Source organism: Balaenoptera physalus (genome assembly GCF_965194825.1).
Source record: "Balaenoptera physalus genome assembly, chromosome: 7".
Lineage (NCBI taxonomy): Eukaryota > Metazoa > Chordata > Mammalia > Artiodactyla > Balaenopteridae > Balaenoptera > Balaenoptera physalus.
In genome coordinates, this window is record NC_138886.1 from 31,533,515 (window position 1) to 31,558,726 (window position 25,212).

Consider the following 25,212-nt stretch of genomic DNA (forward strand, 5'->3'; position numbering starts at 1 on the left):
CAAAACAAAGACTGAGGAGAGGGGCATAAATATTCCTGTCGCCCCCGCACCCACTGCTAGGTCCCTATTTTCCCAGGTGAATCAGAGCTCAGGGTCCTTGTGTCTCCCTAGAACTGTTATCTAAATAGCACAGTAGCCCCTCAGGCAAGCAGCGGAGAATCTCTCCTTTGTCTTGCTTATTAGTATCCCAGATTGTTCTTCTGAGTCAGTGAAGAAGTGAAGATGCAGAGGACATTTTCAGAGAAATCTTCTGTAATATGTGACTCAACCTCACTTCAAAGGGATCCTCTTCTGGCTCAGAGAAAGGCCTTCTAACCTGAAACACCACTTCTTTCTCAAAGGAAATTAAGTACCAGAGTGTCTTAGCCTGCCATCTTGTGGCGAAGTGGAGTATTTCCAAAGGGAAATCCTTGGACCAAGACAAGGGCAACAAGATGTTGAAAACAGTTCCCTTTAGCTCCGTTTCCGGAAAAGAATCTGAAAAGGAATACATATACATATATATATACACATATACAAATATATATATATACACACATATAACTAAATCACTGCTGTGCTGTACACTAGAAACTAACACAACATTGTAAATCAACTATACTTCAATTAAAAACAAAAAAGACAAGGGCAACGAGGTGACATGCCTGCTTCATAACAGCCACTCTGTAACATGTGCTAGATATGCGCCTATACAGGGAACCAAAAGAGCCACAGTCTCTTGTCCTCAAGGAGCTTACAGTCTGTAAGACAGGAGATGAATACTAATTTTTAAATTGCACAAACATATGTAAAATTACAACCATGAAAAATGGTCTGAAGGAGCCTTACACAGGTGCTCTGAAAGTAAATAAAAGGGATTCGACCGAGGCAGGGAAGGTGGAGAAGCTTCCCTGAGGATGGGATGATTAACTCAAAATGAATAGGGATTTACCAGGCAAAAAAGTGAGGGAAGATGATTTCAGAGAAAGGGAACAGTGTCTGTAAAAACTCTGTAGCAGGAGGAAAGCAAGGGGGACTCTGGTCTGAGATAAGGGCAGGGAGGTAAAGAGGGGCCAGTTTAGGCAGGGCCTCAGAAACCATGAAAATGAGGGGGGGGGGAGTTTTTTATCTTATAAGCAGAGTGAAACCATAAAATGGTTTTAAGCAAGGAGGCATGACAAAATCAGATTTACATTTCACAAAGATTACACGGTGTATCAGTCAGGGTCCAATCAGGAGACAGAAACTACACAGTGATTTGAAGAGGGAAAGTTTAATATCAGGAATTATTAACTATTTAACAGGAGGTCAGAGTAATGAGGGACTGGCCTGTAAGACAGGAAGAGAATTCTAAAAAATACAGGTGTAGCAGCTACAAGGAAGAGCCACACCCCAAGGGAGGGCCTCCCACTCCCAGGGCTGAGACCCAGACCTTGTTGGAGAGGGAACCTCTGTGGCTCCCTGGATGGCAGAGAAGCTGCAGAGCTGGAAACCGGTCACCATCCCCCTCTAGGGTGCCAAGGGAAGCCGTTCAAAGGGCAGGAACTCTCTGGAGGCACTCTGCTATGAAGCCACCCAAAGGGGGCACCACGAGAAGTTTCTGGCTGCTGGGTGCTCCTGGCCACTGTGCACTGCAGGAGCTGGGCCCAGGATCCTGGGGCTGGAGAAGCCGAGCACCCAGTGGAACCTGCAGAGTGCAGGACATCCCAAGGGGGAAAAAAAACTCCTTCCTCCTACAGTGTCTCTCTAGTGCCCTCTACTGACAAAGCTTAGCATCACGCCAGCCCGCAAAGGAAAAATATATAAAGGACCCAGCAGAGCAGGCAATGCAAGTGGATTTGAAGCTGAGGGGCTATAAATTGATAACCAGCACACACTGGCCTCCATGTGGTGAGCCTTCTAAAAAAGGAGCAAACAGACCAGTTAGGAGGTACTTAAGTAGTCCAGGAGAGAGAAGAGAAAGTGGTAATAATCTATAAGGTGCTGGACAAAATACACTTGCAAGTCCCCCATGGGCTACAGGAAAGACACCAAGAAGCACAGTTTATGTCCTTGTGCTCAATGGACTTGCAGAAGTGCTGCCTCAGAAAGCATGGCTAAGAGAACGAGGAGGGTCAGCTGGCAGGGGTCCCAGGACAAGAGATGGGCAGCACCAGCCATACTGAGGCAACTCTTTCTATACAAAAGGCACAGGAGTAGTATTGCTCCCAAGGGACAGACTTGCCAGGCTTAACAAACACATCAGGGGCAATCAAAGCTGCACCCAGTCCATGCAAATACCACCACAGCCAGGCTTGCAAGAGCAGGCCTTTTGGGACTCATTAAGTTACTAGAGAAAAGTGAGCGTGACTTGTGACAAACCATCCACTCCCATTTTAAAAAAGCTTTTAAATGAGTGGTCTTTTTTTTTTTTTAACAGCCAGCAAGCCTGACTTTCTGGTCTTTCATACAAATCTTGAATCTACCCACTGTACCAAGATCATCAGGGGGGTAAAGTGCCACAGCTTGTCTGTAAGGAGTCACCCCCTCATTTTTCCAAACCATTAACATCGCCAAGTAGTAGAACTTGAGTACCAACTGGGAAGCGAAGGTTGAGGTAAATTTCTCAACAACTAAAATTTACTAAACACAAAGATAAACAACAGTGTATAATGGATCCCTCTGGGAGGTGAGACTGAGGATGGGGAGGGGAGCGGGGCAGTGATTTTTAAATAAACCCTTCTATGTGGTTTGATATTTTTTTAACCAGGCCTGAAAGGAAAGTGGAGAGAAGCTTTCCAGTGGATAAGAGAAAGTTGTTAGATTATGACATTGGACTGGAATTGTAATTACTCAAAGAAGATTACTTTTGAGTCTGAAGGTGACCAGAGGACTTCCTATCTGAGAGTGGCTAAAGAAGTTATAGGATATGCCTGACATAATCAGTGGGGAAAGAACAGTTTCCCTCTGCTGGCACCCCTTTGATTCCAGCTCTCAATACAACTGCACCCCTAGCGTTGAGAAAGAATTATGTAGAATAGAGCTCTGTTTGTTCAGTGGAACTAGGATTTGGACAAGTCTGAATCTAGGGGTAGCCTTGGTTCCTGAGATAGAGATCAGCAAGCTCTTTTATTCCGGGAAAGTTTTGCTTGCTTCTTGCAGGTCAATTTTGATAATGCTGCAGCATCAAACCCAAACTCTTCCTGTTTTGGAGGCGTGAATCGATATATCAAAATATTTTGAAGCACGAATCAGTCATGAAACAGACCATCCTGGTGCATTTGCAAAGAAGGACTCAGCTAAAAACTTCTTGAATCCATCATCCTGCCCATAAAGAAGATATAAAAGGGTCAGAGTAAAGTTTGGAAGGGAATTGGAGGATTTCTTCGGAGAGCCTTGTTGATCCTCCAACCAGAGGTGGTGGGTGTGAGAGCCCTACCTTTCTAACTTCAAGCTTAGCAAGGGGACCTCTGCAAGACCACCCAAAGAGCTTACACTTCAGGAGTCCCAGTGGATCGCTGTCTACTCCCACCTGGGAAATCTGGAGAACAGTGGTGCCTTCCACAGGTGGCTGATTCTTTTTCTTGTGGTCTTTCAGAGGTTCCTCCTGCAATGCCTCTCCTCCAGCAAGTCCCTGACTACACCCCACCACCCTCCGCAACTTCCGCATCTAACCGTACAGCTCTAGGCCCTCTGCTGAGGTCTCCTCACCTCTGAGCAATGCCTTTGTCTTTTCCAAGTGACCTCCACGCCAGCTCCCTACCACAGACCCACTTGGCGCAGAGAAAACTCACTCATCATTGCCCTTCTCTCATTATTAACAACGTGTTCATAATCTAATTTGACCCAGGGAAAGAAACTGCACTTGTCTCACCCTCAAAGCTTTGAATTAACAGCTTGGACACCGGCCATTAATAACAATTCAACGAGAGAATATTGGTACTTCGACTGCAAAGAGACCAAAACACGCACAAACTCACACACAATTTAGATTTCTGGCTTGCATGGGTGGGGCTACAAAATATTCCACCCTATGTACATAACTATATTTTAATTAACAAATCCCCTATTTGTTAGACGGTTCGACTGCTACCAACTTATTTTATTAACGCAATTCCTGGAAACCAAATTGCGGAGTCACGTGGGACTCCAGTCAGGCGCAGAGCTAGGATTCTAACGCACCAGAAGAGAAACGCCACGCCCAGCAGGCCTCGGCGCCCGCGCACTGGAGCCGACCTTCACGGTCGCGCTTGCCGCGCGCGTGTATCACCCAGGCAGTGCTTTTTCACATCCATCTTCCCGGCTCCCGTAGGCCTCCTTCCAGAAATGCAGCTTTCACTCCTGCTTCCTAGAGGAACCTGTTTCCAGACGGTTAGGGGTGGCTTCTGGATCCGCCCAGTCCTGGAGACCACGCCCCCTACGTCCTGCCCTAACGGAAGCGTGTGCTCACCATCCAATCTGGGGGACTGGGCGGGGCCCCGGGGAGGGAGGAACCCTATCAGAGCCGAGGCCCCGCCCCTTTCGCATCACCTGTTCGGGACAGGTGGCGTGGTATTGTACTGAAAGATCTGTGAGGGTTAAAGAAAGTACTAAAAGTTCCTGATGCTTATAGAGCATAAATAAGTTGTAGCTGTTGTTACTGCCTCCATGGCTACTCATTTTCCTTCCAGCGTCAGTAGTAGTTTGTTTCCACCTCTCCCAAGATTCCTCTTGCGCGCTCAATCATCTTTCACCTTCTCAAGAACTTCTAACCAGTTGTCACTCCTGTGGCCTTCACTTTATACTTTTCTAACTGGACCTTCTCCTTCAGCCCGTCTTCCCATCATTTATACACAAATATCCTGTTCTCTTGGCTCCTCACTGCTGTATCTACCTCTCCTTTGTCGCTCTTCCTGTCTACTGAAAACCAAAAAGTTACCCCGTCTGTCTCTTCTTCGTCCCTCCAAGCCCATCTCCTTCACTGGCATCTGGCTGCTTCTACTCACTCCACTAAAACTGTCCTCAGCAAGGTCTTCAGTGGCCATATCATTAAATCCAAAGGACATTTCCGTGCTGCGTTCCCTACAGCACCTGACACATCTGCCTGTATTCACTGTAAACCCCTTTGCTGCTCCCTCTGCTATCCATAACACTCACACTCCTGAGAGGTTTTCCTGCCCCTCTGATCACTCTTTATCTGCCACGGGTTTGTCTTCCTTGCCCTGCCTCCGTCTGCTTGTTCCTAGGTCACACTAGTCCTCTGTGCCACTTTCCACACTTCCATGGGTGAGCTGTCTCATGTCATTGTTTTGCTGTGCCAATGACTCCCAGATCCATACCTCCAGCCCACATCTTTCTTCTGAGCTTCAGACTCTTGGCTATCCCAAAGGAACTTCTGACTTAGCACCTCCAAAACTTATCTTTTCCAGAAAACCTGCTTCAACTTCACATCTTTTCCTGTGTTCCTCATCTCGGTGGATGGCATCATCTGCTGCCTCAAGCCAGGAATCGAGGCGCTACCTTAGACTCCTCCCTCTCCTCCACGCCCAGTTGTGGATCAGTTTCCCTAGGAAATAGACACTGAGACTTATGTGCAAGTGGTTTGGGGGTATAGGAGTGCCCTCAGAAACAGCACCTGTGAGGGCTGAGGGAGGAAGGATCGGGGGAGGGAGTTGAACTGTTCACGGTAGCCTCAGCCAATCCCGTGGTGAGCTCTGGACCTGGAATGGCCCTTCAAAATTGTCCCAGACTTAGGCAAGGGGTGGAACACATACCCCCCAATTAACCTGTCACTGGATGTGGCGGGCTGCTCTCAGGAGGGGGTGTGACCTTAGGTGAGGTGGCTCTCCTTGCTGAGGGTAATTCCTGTGGAGGGATTAGGCTGACTGCCATCAGCCATCAAAACTCCCAGCACCCTGGAGGAATGAATGCCTAGTCTTAAAGAGGGAACCTGGGCATCACACCACAGTACCCACTAGACCCCTCACACTCGAGTTAGTCATCAACTGTTTTACCTATTTCTGCACTTTAATATTCAGATCAGATCCCACCTCCTTCACACTACTCTCTTTACTAGTCAAAAAATATCTGAGAGTTTAAATGTATCAGGCACTCTGGCAAGGACAGAACGAGGGGTCAAGCAGACACCATTCCAGCTTTTAAGATGCTTACGGTCTAGTTGGGAAGCAAATAATCATCCAAATATACACTTTAAAACTGTAAGTGTTCTGAAGAAAAACTAAAAGTGCAGAATGCTATGAGATCTTATAACAAGGGAGGCTTGCCCAGCCTGGGAGTGGGGTGGAGGCCGGGAAAGCTTCCCTGAAGAAGTGTCATTTGAGCTGGAATCGGAAAGATGAGTGGGCATTAGTAGGTGTGTACTTGGTTGTTGGGGTGAGTAGGGTGGGAGAGATGTGGACTGGCTAAGGAGACTGCCTGTGCAAAGGTCCTGAGACAGGTGGAACAAGGTGTTGGAGGACCCAAAAAAATGCCAGCACATCTCAGCATGTCTGGAATGCAGAAACTGAGGGGGAGGAGTAGTAAGAGATCATCTGAAGAGGTAGGCAGGAGCCAGGTCCCACAGAGCTAAATATTTGGATCTTTTTCCCTAAAAGTAATGAAAGCCACTGAACAATTTTAATATTTATGTAGTATGATATACCTTAGTTAGGCAGAATATTCAACTACCCCCAATCAATGCAGATAAAATGGATCATATAGATATACAAATAGTTAAAATCTAAATTCTGCTAATCTTTTTTTAAATTTAATTTATTTATATTTATTTATTTAGTTTTGGCTGCGTTGGGTCTTCGTTGCTGCACGCAGGCTTTCTCTAGTTGCGGCGAGCGGGGGCTACCCTTCACTGCGGTGCGTGGGCTTCTCATTGCGGTGGCTTCTCTTGTTGCGGAGCACGGGCTCTAGGCGCACGGGCTTCAGTAGTTGTGGCACGCGGGCTTAGTCGCTCTGCGGCATGTGGGATCTTCCAAGACCAGGGCTCGAACCCGTGTTCCCCTGCGTTGGCAGGCGGATTCTTAACCACTGCGCCACCAGGGAAGCCCAATTCTGCTAATCTTCAGTGCTGGGGGCAAAAAAAAAAAGTTCTTTAGTGCGGTACTATTATTACTACAATAGCCTGCTTCTCTACCTCTAATGGCTACTCATGGTTCCTCTGAAAAATAACACCTAGCTGCTACTGACTGCTTACTAAGTGCCAGCATGTTAAGTGCTTTGCATAAATTACCTGACTTAATAAAACACCTTTACAAAGTGGGTACAATTTAGAAACTGAGATACAGAGAATGCAATTCGCCCAAGTTCTTACAGTCAGTATGTAAATGGCAGCGTAAGACATGAAGCCAGATGTCCAATTATAAAGCTAAAGCTCTTGACTGCTGCACTCAATACCCCACTTAAGCTTTGGGAACCACCTAACTGCACCTGACTTTGAGTATTTCCCCACTGCCCTGAACTTCCTCCCATCATGAGCTCATGAGCTCAGACCCCTTTTGTAAATCAGTGTCAACCTGACTCCAGGTCAGGTTTGGAACATACACACCCTTAGATACCACACAACAAACCACAGGCTACCTTTTGAAGGCCACTCCTAGAACCAGAGCACTTTCTCCTAGTGATTCCACCCAGTCCTGACTTATTCTCCCTTTACCAGCCCATGATTTTCCTGCCACAATCTTCTGGCAGCTAAACCTACCAGTTTTAACAAGTACTTGGTAGAGGAATGCAAACTTACCAGAATATGATCCAAAGAAAAACAAGGAGTCAAATCTACTGTAATCTTCTCCTAAGATTATTATGATTGTTTTATCATCCTGTTTGTGATTTTTACGTTAAAGCTCACCCTCTATTTCTAATCAAGAGGTGGAATGTTCCAATTTGCAGGCTTATAAACAATTGTGAAAATATCCACTAGATGTCAGCCTTGAGCTGCAATGGGGTTCCTGGGATGTGGCAAAGGACTAAACCATTAAGGAGAGCATAGGACAGAAAGTGTTTGGAGTTTGGATGATTTTTCCTTTGCACTGTGAACTAAGACAGGAACGCTAGTTAGCTTTTTTTGTTTTTTGTTTTTTATTTTTGGCTGCATTGGGTCTTCGCTGCTGCACACAGGCTTTTCTCTAGTTGTGGCGGGCAGGGGCTGCTCTTCATTACGGTGCACGGGCTTCTCATTGCGGTGGCTTCTCTTGTTGTGGAGCACGTGCTTTAGGCACGCGGGCTTCAGTAGTTGTGGCTTGCGGGCTCTAGAGCGCAGGCTCAGTAGTTGTGGTGCACGGGCTTAGTTGCTCCGCAGCATGTGGGATCTTCCCGGACCAGTGCTCGAACCCGTGTCCCCTGCATTGGCAGGCGGATTTTAACCACTGCACCACCACCACCAGGGAAGTCCCTAGTTAGCTTTTTGTATGAACACAATGGTTTGACTTTTCAACAAGTATAAATAGATCAATAAATTACATCTTGTCACTCTGCTCAACAAGCTTAATATGCCCCCTTCTCCTTCAGAGTAAAAAATCACACTCCTTACCACAGCCTATGTAACACCCCACTGGTCTCACTCTTCCATCCTCACCCATTTCAGCCACACTGTCCTCTGAACACACCTGAAATTCTTTTCCCAGAAATTCTTGCATTAGATTCAGGACACTGACTGTGGCCACCTTCTCAAGAGAGGCTTTCCTGGACACCCTTTGTAAAACAGCACCCATTGGGCACCACCCCACCCATAATGTCCCACCTCCTTACCCTGACTTATTTTTTCCTAACACTTTTCACCACCTAACATATTACATTTACTTACTTATCGTTAGTCTCCCTCAGGAATGTTAGTTTAGCTCTCTTTGAAAGCAGGAACTTTTTGTCTTGTTCACTGCTTTTTCCCCAGAGCCTAGAAAAGTGCCAGGCTTATAGGAGATGCTCAATAAATACCAAATAAATAAATGTCCTTAATTCAAAGATATTAAGAAAAGATGTCATACTTCAAAGAATCATTTGTTATCATTCAATAACTACTTAGTAAATACCTAATATAAAGAGAGCACTGAATTATGGGAGGTACAAGATAAGACATTATCCTTTTTTTTTTAAAGCTTTGTTTGTTTTGTTTTGTTTTGTTTTTAATTAATTTATTTATTTATTTTTGGCTGTGTTGGGTCTTCGTTTCTGTGCGAGGGCTTTTCTCCAGTTGCGGCAAGCGGGGGCCACTCTTCATCGCGGTGCGCGGGCCTCTCACTATCGTGGCCTCTCTTGTTGCGGAGCACAGGCTCCAGACACACAGGCTCAGTAGTTGTGGCTCACGGGCCTAGTTGCTCCGTGGCATGTGGGATCTTCCCAGACCAGGGCTCGAACCCGTGTCCCCTGCATTAGCAGGCAGATTCTCAACCACTGCGCCACCAAGGAAGCCCAAGACATTATCTTATTGGTGGGAAATACAGTCTCTTGCTCTTAACTCATAAAATCCCAGTGAGCAGGCATGCACAATATTTTAAGAGGCTTTACAAACAGAACAATATGAATATGACAATCATGGCTGCACATTGTAAGAAACTATGGAACAACAAAAATATGATGCATGCATTCATCTCTAGGCACTTCCTTTACTACCCTACCTCCAAACAGAAGAGGGTTCAATTCTTAAACCCTCTGAAAATGTTTCTGCACAGTAGGAGCCTTTCTTTGTGGAAATCCCCTGCATTTGAAACCCATTTATTTTGCTTTGTCCTCAGTGACAATGGAGACCACCCATTTACCCTTATTCCTCAAGGTGCACTATTTCAAGGTGTTCCTGGCTTTGATCTTTAATTTGTAGCTGAGAGAGTTGGTTTTTTGCCCAGAAGACTCATGACTAAGTTTCATGATTTCCATGTCCATTCTCTCCATTCCTATATCGTCTGCCCCTGGAAAAAAAAAATGTAATAATCATTGCCTTTTGGGCACAAAATTTTGAGAGAAGGTCAAGAAACATAATCCACCATATGTATATGTGGCCTCCATCAAACCATAGGAGTAAATTCAGGCTCCTTTGGTCCCTATAACCAATGATTTAGTCTCTTTCCGGCCCCTCTACCCTCACAGATGCTGTCATTCTGGAGAGGAAAAACAAGGAGAGAGATGTTTAAGTAGATTATCACTGGAAGATGATTATTTAAGAATATGGGAGAATAACTAGTAAATCTTAAGTGATTTTACTCTCCAACACAGGTTTGCTTGTAATGTTGGTGATTTTTTATGTGAGACAGATGTATGAGTTTCAGGCAGAGAATATTTGGGTGCACTCTCCTCATGCATCTACAACCTATGGTTTAATAGGATATTTTCTCTCCTCTTGAAGAAAATTTAGTCCTATTTCTTAACAGTTGACAAGCATACAAATGTTTCCCTCTGAAATCTTCTCTGTTGCTTTGAACTAGAGCCAAGTACAACCCATGCATAATTCTGCTAATTTATTTCTTCTCCTTACAGAAACTTTCCAAATAAGTGTGGCCACTTGAAAGGTACTAATACAATTAAAGTGAAAAACTCATTTCAATGGATTTTATTTCACCCTAAAACAACATTATCTACATAACCACAGTCTGAGAATTTGAAGCTTATTCAGATAAAAGGCCTAATGAGACTCTGATAAGTTGTGAATATTAGCCCATGAGATTATAAGGGTAACTTGGCTGCTTTGTAATATTATGCTGTAGGCAAGCTTTAGCCATTAAGTAATACCTTAATGGACTAACAGCAAGAAACTGAACGAAACCCTCCAGACTGTGGTGCTCATTGTAGTTCTAAATTTAAGGTTAGAACAATATTTAGTGCTTCTCTTATCCTAAAGAGAATTGTATCAGGGAGGTTTGGAAACCAGACAGCGTTTAACAGAGAATTCTTGCCCTTATAAAAATAGTTAATAGACTGACCAGGAGAAAGTTCTTCTTGAAATAAGAGCCCACGAAGAATTGTTCAGAAGAAAAGCTTAATTTACAAGTTAGCCAACTTCTTTACCCATTCCTTTCTTGAAAGATCTTTATCCACTGTTTCTCTCAAAGTCAAACTGCCAGAACTTTCTCATGAAAACCCACAGTTTCACTTACCTGTGCTTCGTCTAACAAGTGTGTTTCTCCAGCCCTCTCCTTTGGTCTGGGATCTGTAGTATCCTACTTGCCTGCCCTCCTCGTGGTCCTCAGTGAAGATCAGCACCTCAATTTAGTGTGTCCAAAATAGGCCTTAGGGGTAATGGCTACCTTCCGTGGGCTAGGTTTAACTCTGCACGTTAGGCAACAGCACAAACCAGGCTATGGCTTCAAATCGGGCCCTTCGTTCTGGTATGGTGGGTTTTCTGGGTCAGGAGCCCCAGCCTCCCTGCCTCCCATCTCCTTACTACCTGCCCACCTGAGCCAGGGGGCAGAAGGGGTCCCCCCATCCCCTGCTCCCCCTGGCTGAGTATGTGAGGCTGGCCTGTGGGCTTCATTGCTAGCTGATAAAATGGACCCTGCTTCTGCTTGACAAACCTTGCTCTCTCTACGGCCACACCAAAGTATGCAGGTCCCCAGGGACACAGCGGGGTCTCTCTCTCTCTCTCTCTCTCTCTCTCCCATCTTAGGTCTAAGCCACATTCTCCAACAGAATCCACCAGATGCTCTGCATTTGGGGGAAGAATTAGACATTTGCCCAGCCAGTAATAAGATGACACCTTGGTCTCAATTTTGCTGGTGATTCTTAAATGAACTCTTCCATCAGCCAGAACCTTGGAAAAGAAGAAAAATGGGTTGCATCAAAGCCCATCTTGAACCCCTAATACATTTGTGATGCCATGACTCAGATCTCATGTGACAGACACCAAGGGATGAGGTTTGAAACCAAAGCACCCATGATGAGACCGAGGCTCTTACTGTAGCCACAGCCGCCGAGTAGCTACATGAACCTGGGTGACTGGCCTTGGCCAAGATACCAGGTTACAGCAGCGTTTACTGTAGTGTCAGCTGCAATACCAAGCACAGCTTTGGCTAGAACCCTTGGGTGCCAAACAACAGCTGAGATTAAAAAAAGAGTAATAAACAAATCAAAAGCATCCATTCTAAGGTCAAGGGCAGCTTTTCTTTGGACCATACAATGACAAGCAAAAATCTGGCCTTGAACAAAGATACTGATAGGAGAGAAGTTCTCACCATGGCCTTAGATCTGAAAGGCAATGCTGCTTCCCAAGGACTTTTGAGTCCTGGTGGAGAGGGCAAGGCACTTGCTAGAACCAGGAAAGGATCACTCCAAATGAGGCTTTCTTCAAGCACGGGTGAGAGCCACAATGGCTAGACTAGGCAGACCTCTAGTGTGGGAGCTTCTGGAGTATACGCATGGCTCCCCTTTGTTTCTCAGGCTATGCAAGGGACCAGCAACAAAGGCTGTCAGAGCAGAGAGTAAGAGGGGCAGCAGGAGAGTACTAAGAGTCCCCGGACAGGATACCACATTTCCTGTCTCAGTGAATGGCAGGACCACTCACCCAAGTCAGAAACCTGGCTATCATTTGCTCCCTGCCACAAGCCACATCTAAGTTTATCCCCTGCAGAGCTCTGTTAATGCTTGAGGTCAGGTGCTACTCTCATCTGGAAAAATGTAAGGGGCCTAGTAACTGGTCCCTCTGCCCCTGCTGTGTTAACAGAGCATCCTTCCACAAACGTCAGTCATGGCACTCCACGGCTTTCGATCTCAATGGCTCTCTATGGCCTTTGACATAAAACCCAAAACATCTTCATACAACCTCTCCAGCTGCATCTTGCCTTGAATTCTGTTATTTAGCTGACTCTTGATTGGTCTTCAAATGGCAAGTGAAGCACCATTTTCTCTAGCTTTCCCTGACACCCCCTCCCCAGCTTGTTAGATGCTCTTCCTCTATGCTCCCATCATCCTTTCTTAGACATGAGGCTCCAATCACATTATGCAATGATGTTGGATTACATGTCTGTCTTCTCCACCAGAGGAAAAGCTCCTTAAGTGCACGGTCCATATTTTTCATATCATGATACCTAATGATGCCTAGCACTTGGAAGGCTCCCAAGTGCTGGGGACCCAAAGATGAATAGAATAGAGTTCCTGCCCCTGAGCAGCACAGTCTAGTCTAGGAGACAATCACACAAATGAACTAAAATGTAATGATAAGTGGTATGACTGACGTATAGTCAAAATTCTATATCAACATCTTCCATCTCTCCAGCTCCATCATATTATACACAGCACTAGTCACGTTGCTGAACTGTGGCTTGACGGACTCCTAGAAACAGTGAGTCTGAGGTAAGGGCTGGGAAAGGGGAGGGAAGAAAAAGGGAGAGGGGGAAGGGGAAGGAACAAGGACTACATTCTATTCATCTTTGAATTCTCAGTGCCTCACACAGAATCTGGCAGATCAAAGGTGCTGTGTATATTGACTATATGGAGTAATTAATCACACCCTTCCTAAGGGGTGGGGGGTAACCAAGGAAAGCTAAAAGAAGGAAATGGACATTATCACTGAACTCGAAACTCATCTCCCAAACCACAAGAGAGACAAACGGCATGAGCAAAGGCATCAAGTGGCAGAGCAGTCTAGCACAGCCCCTGACAAGCACAGCTGATTTTAGGAAGATGCCCAGAGTAAATTCAAAGCCTGAGGATATTCTGCCACTCCATGCTATCCTCTTGGGGATCCTTGGATGTCCTAAGAGGCTCACAGTGAAGAGCTAGTTACCCTAGATCTCCTATCCACCCAAGAAATACCCTGAAGGATTCTGACTTGCTAAGGACAGCTATAAATCCTCAGAAATCACATAGCTCAGAAGTGGTACACGAATGACACACAAAACTCAGCGCTAAGGCTTATTCATTTTTCATTCACTACAGACCAGATACTAGCATGCCCCAAATTCCAACAGAACTGAGGATGAGACCACAGTGGTCATTCTCCCTAGTCTTGACTCAGATACGCCACAGCAATTATTTGGGGATTGTAACCTATAATATTTTTACTAGGGTTCAATAAAAGCTATAGAAAACATGTCTCAAAAGAAAAACAGGCCCAGTAATTTCATGTATGGGGACTGTAGAGTTAACAGTGATTCTGTGAAATATTTTACATAACATGACCCATGCTCTCTAGCTGATAGAATCACAGTGAACTTCAGACTGTTCTGAACCAAACCCTATACGTACATGGAGGGCAAACGATAAAGTCAAAATGAAACACTGTAATTTGGTTTGTATTTTTAATTTATGAAAACTTGTTCAAGGGAGTTTACACACACCACAAATATGCTCTCAACAAGCTGAATTTTCATGCTCCTCTTATCACTATTTCACATTGGGCCCTTTTCTCTAACCTATGACCCAGAACCAGGCCACCATAGACCCTGAGAGGAAAGCCTCTGGATCCATCACGTGCAGGAGACAGAGTTGCACTTCCCTCTTCTCGCCTGTCTATTCTGTAGTAGAGCCTGAGAGCGGGCTCCATGCCCTGGGTGTCTGTGGATGTTGCACTGTTCTGCCTCACAGAAAGAAAAGGGGACAAATCCTGCTAATGGTTTTATTTCAATAAGCTGTTTAAAATCTAACATATAATTTCAAAAACACAGAAGAGTAAAATGAGCAGAAAATCTGTGTTGTCTGAAACTTTAAAAATAGAGAATGTTGACTAGACTATTCCTTGCATTAAATGAAGATGTATGATTCTGCAGCCTATAATAAACAGACATTCTTTACGTCAAGAGAATGGGGTGAAAGGAGAAAAAATCATGAATGTGGAATTGAGGAATGCTCTAAACACGGGGGGAAATGTTGAGAGACAGAAGTGACATGGAGGGGAAAATCCTAGTGCCAAGAAAGCAGTGTAAGTTATAATGAACCTCTGGGAACATGAAATTGTTCAGCGCCTACCATGATGAAGAGCTGACCAGGCTATAATGCCTTCTAAATCAAAATTCAAACATACCTATGTGGGAAATGTTCCATAACATATCAAGTCTGCTTATATAATGGGTCAGTAAGCAAATGGACTTTACAAAAATTCCTTGACAGTGATATTTTGCTCAATTGATATTTATCCTGTGTAGGGCCAGAAAAAAAAAAGCATATAAGTTCTTTACATTCTGCTTAACCTAGAGACATATCTATTATGAGTAGGGTTACTATATCAAATACATGCCATACTGTTTGCATTCATTATTAGTAAAAATATTTACAAATAGGACACTGACATCAAACTTTGTAATAATGTCTTTTTTAAATTCAAATTTATTATGGCTTTAAGGAAATGTGATTAGGCATCCAAGCTCTTTCTAAACTGTAACATTTTAAAAATTATTGCTTTTAAAGTATTGTTCAAAGCTGTATACACTTTAGTTTTCAATAAAAAAAGATAATGAGATTAACAATTCGTGATTTTATGTATTCACGCAGAGTGAAGAGGAAATGATGCTGAATCAAACTCTCAAACCCAAACAGCTGGATAACTGAGTTAAATATTTTAAAGCTGATTTGTGTGTGTGTGTGTGTGTGTGTGTGTGTGTGTGTGTGTGTGTATACATTACAATTTTTAATTACTACTTGAGCATCCAAAACTGACTGAAAGCTGACTGCTGTCCAAACTCTTCAAATTCCACAATTCCATCATTTCTTCCCTTTTACAAACCAGATGATTTAAACATACACAAGTGCAGGACCAGTATGATCATTTCTCTTTCTTTAGCAATGATATCTACTTCTAGATTGGCTAGATCTACAGCTAACTAATAAGTGGAATCTGGCTTCCTCCCAAAGCAGTTATGATGAACTCCTAAGAACACTGTTTTGGACGGATGGGCCCTGAGGGGTTCACTCTGGAAATCAGAAGCATCTGAGGTCATTTCCAAGCACTGCACAAGGGCTGACTTTAGAAAGGCCTCTAGAAGACACAGCCACAGTTGCAGGCTTCATGCTGCTCAAAACAATGCTGCTCCGGTCCACCAGAGATCTGAATCAGAAGAAAATCAGAAAAGAATTTTCCAGGAAACGTTTGAAGACCCAACTCAAACCCAAGGTCTGGTTTTAGTCTTTGACAAAAAAGATGTCACCCAAACATTGACTTTTGATTCCTGATTCTGTGAAAACACTTCTGAAGACCAACTTTATTGTCTGTCCGACCTAGGTCCTCACTGCTTGGAGCTCAGGACTTTTTCAGAAGATGGAATTATTTCGATTCTGCTTTTGAGGAACCAGTGGGGTTTGTTTTCTCTGGACATAGCTCTTGTTCTCCAAGAATGTATAACATTTCCTTATCTTCACAACAGTCCTCTGAGATGGGTAGGACAGGCGAACCCTCTCCGTTGTACTGGCCAGACCATTAGACGACTTGCCAAGTGGCTCCCTGTAAGCAAAGCTGTGATGCCAGAACTAAATGCTCAAGTCCAGCACTTCAATGTTTTTATGTAAAGCCATCAAAAAGGGGTGTGACTGATAATTTACTAAAAAATCTATTGATTTGAACATATAGATAAAATCCACATGTGACTTATTCCCCTTTCAGCTTGGCCACAATATTAATCTAGACCAAAATCGAGAGTTCACTTGCAAATAAATGATGGCCATAAATTTGGCCTTCATTTATTGTAGACTACCAAACACCTAAGTGGGCCTCACTAGGAAAGTGTTTTTCTGATGGGCAAGAGAAAGGAACTTAAAAATCCACAGCTGCCATGAGAGGTGACCTAAGAGAGAAAGCTGATAGAATCATTAAGTCCTGGGGGAGGGGAAAAAAAAAAATTCCCCAAGGGAGGAAAAAAAAGAATTCCCCAGGAAGTGTATATTAATTAAGGAAATGTATATTAATAATTGTATTACCTTTAAAATTTTAAACCTAAGAAATGAGACAGCCATACCATTTATGTTTTCCTATATGGCATATACATGTAAATGACTATACTAATTAAACTAAAACTGTGTGATTAAGGAGACTTACAATTAAAATATACTTAATTCCTCTTTATAATTACTGCTTTAAATCTAGCAAAAGAGATTCGTCATCCTCTACTTTCACCTGGGGTTTAAAAGTAACTTTTAAAGGCTCGGGAGTCGAGATTTCCCCGCCTTCTCGGGGAGGATGCGAGGCTCTGGCCTCCTCGGGGTCTGTTTCACTGAGCACCTCGGTGTACAGCTCACTGATGGGGCCCAGAGACTCGCTCCTGGCAATGATGTCCACCCCTATCTCCCTGACCTCTTCGGGACCTTCGGCCACAGCGCGGTCTTTAGTTTTCCGAAGGCTACGCATCTTAAAAGCTTCCTTTGAAGGAGCTGCATTAGAAATAGATTTCTTAAACCTTTCCCCTGACTGCTTCAGCCTCTCGCCCGACTGCCTTAACCTCTCCCCCGACTGCCTTAATCTCTCCCCTGACTGCCTTAGCCGCTCTCTCCTCTCTGGTGTCACTATTCTAGTCCTAATTCTGTTCACTTTCTTGTCAAAATTCTGCCGTGTCTTCTGCATGTTTTCTTTGGAAAAGGCCTTTTTGATATTATCAATGCGCTCCCTGCCTGACTTTTTAAGCCTGGCAGATCTGCTCTCTTCAACATAATATTCTTCGTCCGAAGACAGATCAACTGGGGGATCGAAGATATCGTCCTCCTCCTCTGGACCCTCAGCAGTCAAGCTTCTGTCTTTCATGATAGACAGGGACGTTGGACACTGAATATCCTCCTGAAGGAGAGAGAAAGCGAGCGTGTTAGCGATGGGTTCTTGGACCTTCCGGCCACGCCTTTTCAATCTCCTCCATGGGCTGCTTATCCTGCCCCCACTCCTTAAATGCTGGCATTTCTCAGGGTTTCTTTTTCTTCATCTCCCAAGCTCACCCCGAGCAAACTTATCCACTGCTCTACCTTCAAATCCAAGGAAGCAGACTCACTAATCTTTTACCTTCACCTCTCCCCTTCCCCTAAGATGAAAACCCATTTCTAAATGTCAGACAGACTTCTCCACCTAGATGTAACACAGGAACCTCTAACTTCACATATCCAAAAATCAAGGCCCAGCCATCATCCTTTCCTGGACCTCTCAGCACCAATACCTCCAGGGGCTACCCAGAGAAACCTCAGAAGCATGGTCCCAAATATTCCCTCTCCTCATCCCATATCCAACTGGTCACTAAGCGCTGTCGATAATATTGCTTAATAACTACTAACTCCTCTGTTCCCACCTCCTTCCTCCTTGCCTCTACCAACGTCTTAATTCAGGCCCTGTCATCTCAGGCCTGAACTCGTGCAATAGCTATACCTCCAAAACATCACCAAAGTATTTCCTGAGAAATGTTTCTAAAACATAGCTCTGATCGCATGCTTTCCCTACTTTAAAACATTGGGGAGCTCACCAATACTCAAAGGATAGAGTTCAAATTCTTCAGCATAATTAGAAGGCTCTTCAGTTTGAGCAAAACCTACTTTCCCACTCCTCCAGTCCAGCAACACAACCCCTCTGAGTTCCTTAAACACATACTGTTTTCATCCCTGCATGCCTTTATAAACGTGGTTTTTGCTACCTTTCACCTCTTTCCAGCTTCGTGAATAAAATCTTTCTTCGAGTCAATTCAAATATCCCCAACTTCCCCCAGAGGTCAAACCTGTCTCCAATTTATACCAAAATGACACATGCATTCCTCTACTTATAACATTTATCACAGTCTGAATTGAATTAGAACTCTAATCATTTATATATGTCTCCCTGAGGCCTTCACTAAATAATAGCTGCCATGAAAGCAGAGCTGTATCTTATTTATGTCTTATGCCTGGCATCTATCAGAGTGCCTTGTACATAGTAGGTATACTCAACAAATGACTGTTGGAACAAATAAGAAGCATACGCCTTCATTCAACAAATTGTTACTAAGCACCCACCACGCACCAGTCACTAGTCTAGGAACTGAGAACCTCCCGTGAATAAAACAGAGTAAAAGAACTTGTATTCTTGAAGAGAGAAATAAACAAGTTACTTACATAGTATGTTGGATGGTGATAAGCGCTAAGGTGAAAAATAGAGCAGGGCAGGGGGATACACAGTGACTGGGGAGGATGCTTGGAAAGGCCTCACTAACAAGGTGACATCCAAGCCTAGACCTGAAGGTAATGCACATAACTGGGAGGAAACGAGAAACAGCAAGGAAGGCAGTGTGGCTGAAGCAGAGTGACCAAGGGGCAAGAGGAGGAGAGAGGGTAAGAGAGGTAGTGGGAGGGCCAGCTCACGTAGGGCTCTGTATCTGATCATAAGGACCGTGGCTCTTATTCCGAGTGCGATAGAAGACTTCTAAAAAGTTTTCAGGAGGATAGTGACATGATTTGACCCATGTTGTAAAAGGGTCACCCTGTTGAAACGAGGCTATTGAGGGCAAGATGAGAAGCAGGGACAGCAGTTAGAGATCACTGAGCTCAATCAGGTGAGAGATGGATCAGGGTGTTGACAGAGGTGGCGGTGAGAAGTGGCCTGATTCCAGATCCACTTTGAAGGTAGGAGCCAACAGGATCTGCTGCTGCTAGACTGAGATGTGGAGAGTGTCAAGGATGATTCTCTAGTCCAGGGCCTGAGCAGCTGAAGGACAGATTAGCCATTCACTGAGATGGGAAAGGATGGGATCTGAACATGCTGACTTTGAGATGCCCACTGTACATCCAAGCAGAGATGTTGAGTGGGCAGCTGAGTACATAAGTCTGGGATTCAGGAGAGAGATCTGGACTAGAGATAAATTTAGGTATCAATAACATAAAGATGAAACTAAAAATCATGAGACCAGATGAAAGAGATCACCAAGAGATTGAATGAATGGGTCTACACTCCATTATTCAAAACTCCTTGGAACCAAGCTACCTTTCAGAAATCAGAATATTTCAGATTTGGGGAAAATAATATATTACATAACATTCCCAGTGAGATCTTGGGAAGAAACCTTTTTGTGGCAAAAAAAATACAAATATTCACTCTAAGGTGGGACAAAGAGTATAAACAGCCTCATGCTACTTGAGGTTGGGTTTTGGCATCCATTGAGTTCAGGTAAAGCTAGGTCTTGCTGCCAAATAAGTTACGATAAAAACTTTATTTTTACAGATTTTTGAATTTTGGTGTTATTGATAGATAAATGGATTTTGGACCTGAAGATAAGAAGGAAGAGATGAGGGACTTCCCTGGTGATCCAGTGGCTAAGACTCTGCACTCCCAATGCAGGAGGGCCTGGGTTCAATTCCTGGTCAGGGAACTAGATCCCACATGCCACAACTAAAAGTTCACATGCCACAACTAAAGACCCTGCATGCTGCAACTAAAGATCCCTCATGCTACGACAAAGATCCCGCACGGGGCAACGAAGATCCCGCATGCCGCAACTAAGACCCAGCACAGCCAAATAAATAAATAAATATTTTTTTTAAAAAAAAGAAGAAGAAGAGGAAGGAAGAGATGAGAAAGAACCAAAAAGGAGAAGTATCAGCCAGTGAGGCAGGAGGAAATCCAAGAGCGAGAGGCACCCCCAGAAGCCAAGGGGGAAAAAGTTTCGAGAGGGAGGGACCAACTATGTCAAATGCGTCAAATGGATAAGGACTCATCAAATTGGATTTGGGAACATGGCAGACACTGGTAACCTTGAGAAGCAGGCCAGAAACATGGCTGCTAAAGGACCCCAACTTGCTATTTAGGGGTTATTTCTAAAACTAAACAGGAAAAACTTTAAAGATCATGAGATTTTTAACTGAACCCACGAGTTGAAATTTCTAAAAGAAACTGTGCTCCTACTTGAGATCCAGATTAAATCTGTTCAACCAAAAAATTTACTATGTAAGAAATACATTTATACGTATTCCAAAACCTATCATCCTGATAGTCAAGAACGTATCCCCAGAACTTTACTTCTCTGGATCCTTATTTAAAATTAAATTCTTTGGCTACAGGATTGGAGAGTCTAGGAACTTAAAAAAAAAAAAAAAAAAGGCAGGGTGGGTATCTCATAGCTCTCTGATGAATCAGAAGCAGCAACATTATTCCTCTCCTTTCCTGACACCTACTACAGGGAGTAGCTTCAGCAGCACTGAGTGGGTGGGTATGAACTGAGTAGGTATAATTAGAAAAGGAGCCAAACAATAATTACTGTTTCCTAGGGAAAAACCCTCACAATCCTGCTGTGAAGAAATCAGTTATGGCTTAACTCAGGAATCACAAACCCTTCTTCAACTGCACAACAAACTCTACAAAATCAGGCTTAAAAACAAAACAAAACAGGGGTAGAGACAGAGAAAGTACCTGCTATGTAAATCTATTTGTTGCAACTCCTATGAGTCAGAGATACCATGAGTTAGTGGTAAATACACTGTAATAATAATTGAAAATTATAGGGCTGAATTATAGTTGATTTCCAAATACAATTATTATATATTTTTTCATGTAAAATTCTAGGTAAAAAGATGATTTTTGTAACAAAATGAGTATTATGAGTCAGAGTATAATGGCTTTGATTATCAAAGTAATACTGCTAAGAGAATTTTGAATATTTAGAAGTCCAGGACTTATCATTAGGGAATGGCCAAATGCCTCATTTGGGAGGCACGGGCATGTGGTTAGTAAGCAAAATTGTTAGAAGATATGGTAAGCCTCCTGGCTTTCTTTCATGGTGAGGAGGTCACTAAGGTGAAAGCACGTTCAAAGAGAAATCATAATTGTATGATAAAGAGCAGATAATTTTTTTCAATGCCAATGTCCAGAATTAGGTGAAAGCTCTGTCGTACACAATGGTGGGAGATAAAATAGCAATAAAGACTGCCACCAAAAGATATATCTAGGGAAATCTTTTTGAGGAAAAACCCAAATCGAAATTAAAGTATACTACAGCTGAATTACTCAGCTTCAAGTTAATTTTAGTAGAAGGCGCAATCTCAATATAGCCACTTAAACGTATTAACTATAAGAATGAATTATAAGAACTTGGGGAGTTCCCTGGTGGTCTAGTGGTTAGGATTTGGAGCTTTCACTGCCGTGGCCTGGGTTCAATCCTTGGTTGGGGAACTGAGATCCTGCAAGGTGCGCAGCTTGGCCAAAAAAAAAAATATATATATATATACATATATATATATATATATACACACACATATATATATATGACTTTTAACTGTTAAGCAATCCCATATGAATGCTGTATACAGTGTTCTAATATCTAATGAATCATTGAATCCATTGGTATTTACTTTATCTTTTCTTTACATGCTCTCCCATTACAAGAGATAGCCACTGCTTATTGATTAAGTGCTGCTTACTCTGAACAACTTAATTTCACAGACTCTTCACAGCATTATGTCTCTCACTAGTGCCTCTCACTTCCTTTTTCATACCATCTTCTATTTATTCAAGTAACTGTAGGCGCTCAAAGAAAAAAATAGCAACTTTCAGGGAATAAACAGGTGAATATAGAAACAACTTAAAAAAAAAATTATGTCAATAGACAAACAAGGGTCAATTAGAACTTCTCAGAAACTCCTCTGCTTTCTTTAGCCTTTGTAAATCTTGATTGTTAACCTGGTCTACTCTTCACACAAAGGTTCTCAGGAGAAATGCTGGATACCAAGAATGTTTCCTGGCATGCCCCATGCAAGTGGAGGGTGAGTTATACCCATTACTGTTAATGCCCATGGAAAAGCGAATTCAAGAATGGATACTACATTCTCCAGTACTAAATTTAGATCCCCATTACATATACTACAACTGGCTTCTGAGAGTAAGATGACTGATTTTTTTTTTTTCAAAAATTTAAGTCTGGAGAAGGACTTACAGGGACCTGGGAAGAGAGGGAAATGGTAAAGGCCTTCAGATGGCATAGTTGAACTTGACTACCCTTGAAATAAGAAACCCTCTCTCTCCTCCCATTCTTCCTCCTAAATAACCAACAGGCTCTTAAATACAGATCCAAAATACCACTCTGCCATCCCCGTGTAACCTTATCAGCCAACAGTGGGCTACGGAGAATTGACTAAAGTGTAAAGAATGCCCCGGGAGTTATGGCCCACATCCCTGGTATCTTACAAATACCTGCCAACTGTGTTCCTATTTCAATTTGTTTTTATTCTTCTAGACCTTTTCCCTATGCATATAGACATACATTCATTTTAAAAATACAATGTGATAACACTGCATATATGTACCAGTGAACATGCCTGCACACATTCCTGATTTTATGCTTACAACAAATTCTTTGACATTAAATTTTGGGGCCAAAAGGTTTGCGAATTTTTAAGGTTCTTAACACATACTACCAAAACCGCCCTCCAGAAATGTACCATTTAATATTCTACCAGCAGAATATGAAAGTGCTTATTATTTCCTACTCTTAAACTCTGCGAGTATGTTTCAGTAACTGCAAATGTTTACATAGGTGAAAATGGAATTTTGCTCATTTACTTTGTCTTTTGTGAACTAACTGATAATGACTTTCCAATTTTTCTACCATGAAAGTTCAACTTTTTCCCTTTTAATTTGTAAGAGTTTTCAAATATATTATAGATATTAGGCATTTGCCATGGATGTGTTCCCATTTCAAAAAATGTGAGTATCAAGTGCAGAGTAAGATAGGAACTTATTAGCTCAACACACAACGCCACACAAAAACTATCATGTAAAATCAGCTAAGTAGGGACTTCCCAGGCGGTCAGTGGTTAGGACTCTGTGCTTCCTCTGCAGAGGGCACGGGTTCGATCCCTGATCAGAGAACTAAGATCCCACAAGCTGTGCGGTGCAGCTAAAAGAATTCAGCTAAGTAAAGACTTGGTAATCAAATATAAGGAATTACTTATGTGACTCCTACATTTATATAACTATAAGAAAAAGAACAACTGTCTGATTGTTCATTAAGAAATAGACCGTTTGTCTTATTATTGTGACTTATACATTATTATAGGTAAAAATTCCAATAGACAAATTATATTCTGAAAAGTTTACATTTTACTGCTTAGGGCTTTCTGGGCTCTCCATAATAAGGGAAAGAACCACACTGCAGGGCTACAGGTCCTCAGTTTCTTTTTCTCTACAACAAAGAGGTGTTTTAAACTGGAGGCTTCTTAGATACCTTCTAGTCCTAACCTTCTCAAAGGCTTTGAGAGGGCATCATGCTAATATGGCTAATATGCCAAAAGCAGCTTACCAATATTAAGTTTCAAAGGCAAGAAATAGACTCAGCTATGATCCACAGTTCATATTACATGAAACGGTTGAGAAGCTCAAAACACTGACATGATAGTATACCAATTAACACAGAAATGGTTTTATCCTGAGATCTCTGATGATACAGAACTCCACCACACGCATATACACAATAGTTACCATGTGACAGGTCTGATAGGACCTGTTGGCCATTAAAGGATGCAAGAGATAGCAGTAATCGAGCTAAACACAGGTGCAAGCTTACCTGGAATATTACCACACGGAATTTGTTCTTCTTCATTATTTCCTCTTGCTTGGTTTCAACTTTTTTGACGTGAGTTTGTTGCTTCTCCACTCGGGCCCTCACTTCTTTAATGTGAGCACTGATCTTTCGCGTTTTCTCCAACAACTTGTTAATGACATAACTTGTGTTGCTGTGTGACTGTGAAAACTTCAGCAGGTCAATCTGGACGGACTTTATGGCATTTTCCATCTCCCTGTGTCTCTCCTCTATCCTCTTCTGGCTGGCCTGCACGCTGTCCACGATGGCAGCTACTTTGTCCAGCACAGTCACGATGGTAAAAGCAGCGTCTTGGTCTTCATCTTCTGTCACACTCGACAGGCGATTCTGGTGGATTTTATCAGCATTTGAAGCAGACCCATTATGTTCCATTTTATTTATTTCTCAGTGAAAGATGTCTTAGCACAATCAATTCTGGCACTGAGAGCAAAAAGTTAGCTTGATAACAGGGAACAGGGTTGTTTAAAGGGTTGGAAACCCCACCCCTGGAGACTGGTCAAGTATTTGTAACTACAAATACCCATACGTGACTGTTCTGCAATATGAACCCTTGCAAAAGCACTGGGTGCTGTTCCAAACATGCTTACTGATGACTAAGGGACTCAAATAAGACTGTGTGGGTAGAAGAGGAAGAAAGCTTTTTTAAAAAAAAGTTCCCTAAAGCCACCATGTTACTAATATTAAGCCTAGAAGCCAAATAACCAAAAAAGCAAACTCCAAGCGCTGGGTGAAGCTTCTATCTTTAGACAATTTCAAGCAGTATTTGTAAAAGCAAATGGGAATTTTGAACTGAAATCTGCTTTTTCTAGTAATTTCACATATTAAACGT

The 25,212-nt window shown here is 43.0% G+C and overlaps 1 protein-coding gene across 1 annotated transcript; it reads right to left on the minus strand.

The window, feature by feature from the left end:
• Positions 1 to 14,151: 14,151 nt before the first annotated feature.
• CAVIN4 (caveolae associated protein 4) lies at positions 14,152 to 25,134 on the minus strand. The gene is made up of 2 exons (XM_082468747.1): positions 24,348 to 25,134; positions 14,152 to 17,623 (listed from the first exon to the last, which is right to left on the minus strand). Exons 1-2 carry the CDS (start codon positions 24,753 to 24,755, stop codon positions 16,922 to 16,924), a joined length of 1,110 nt encoding a protein of 369 aa, XP_082324873.1. The 5' UTR covers positions 24,756 to 25,134; the 3' UTR covers positions 14,152 to 16,921.
• Between the last annotated feature and the right edge of the window lie 78 nt (positions 25,135 to 25,212).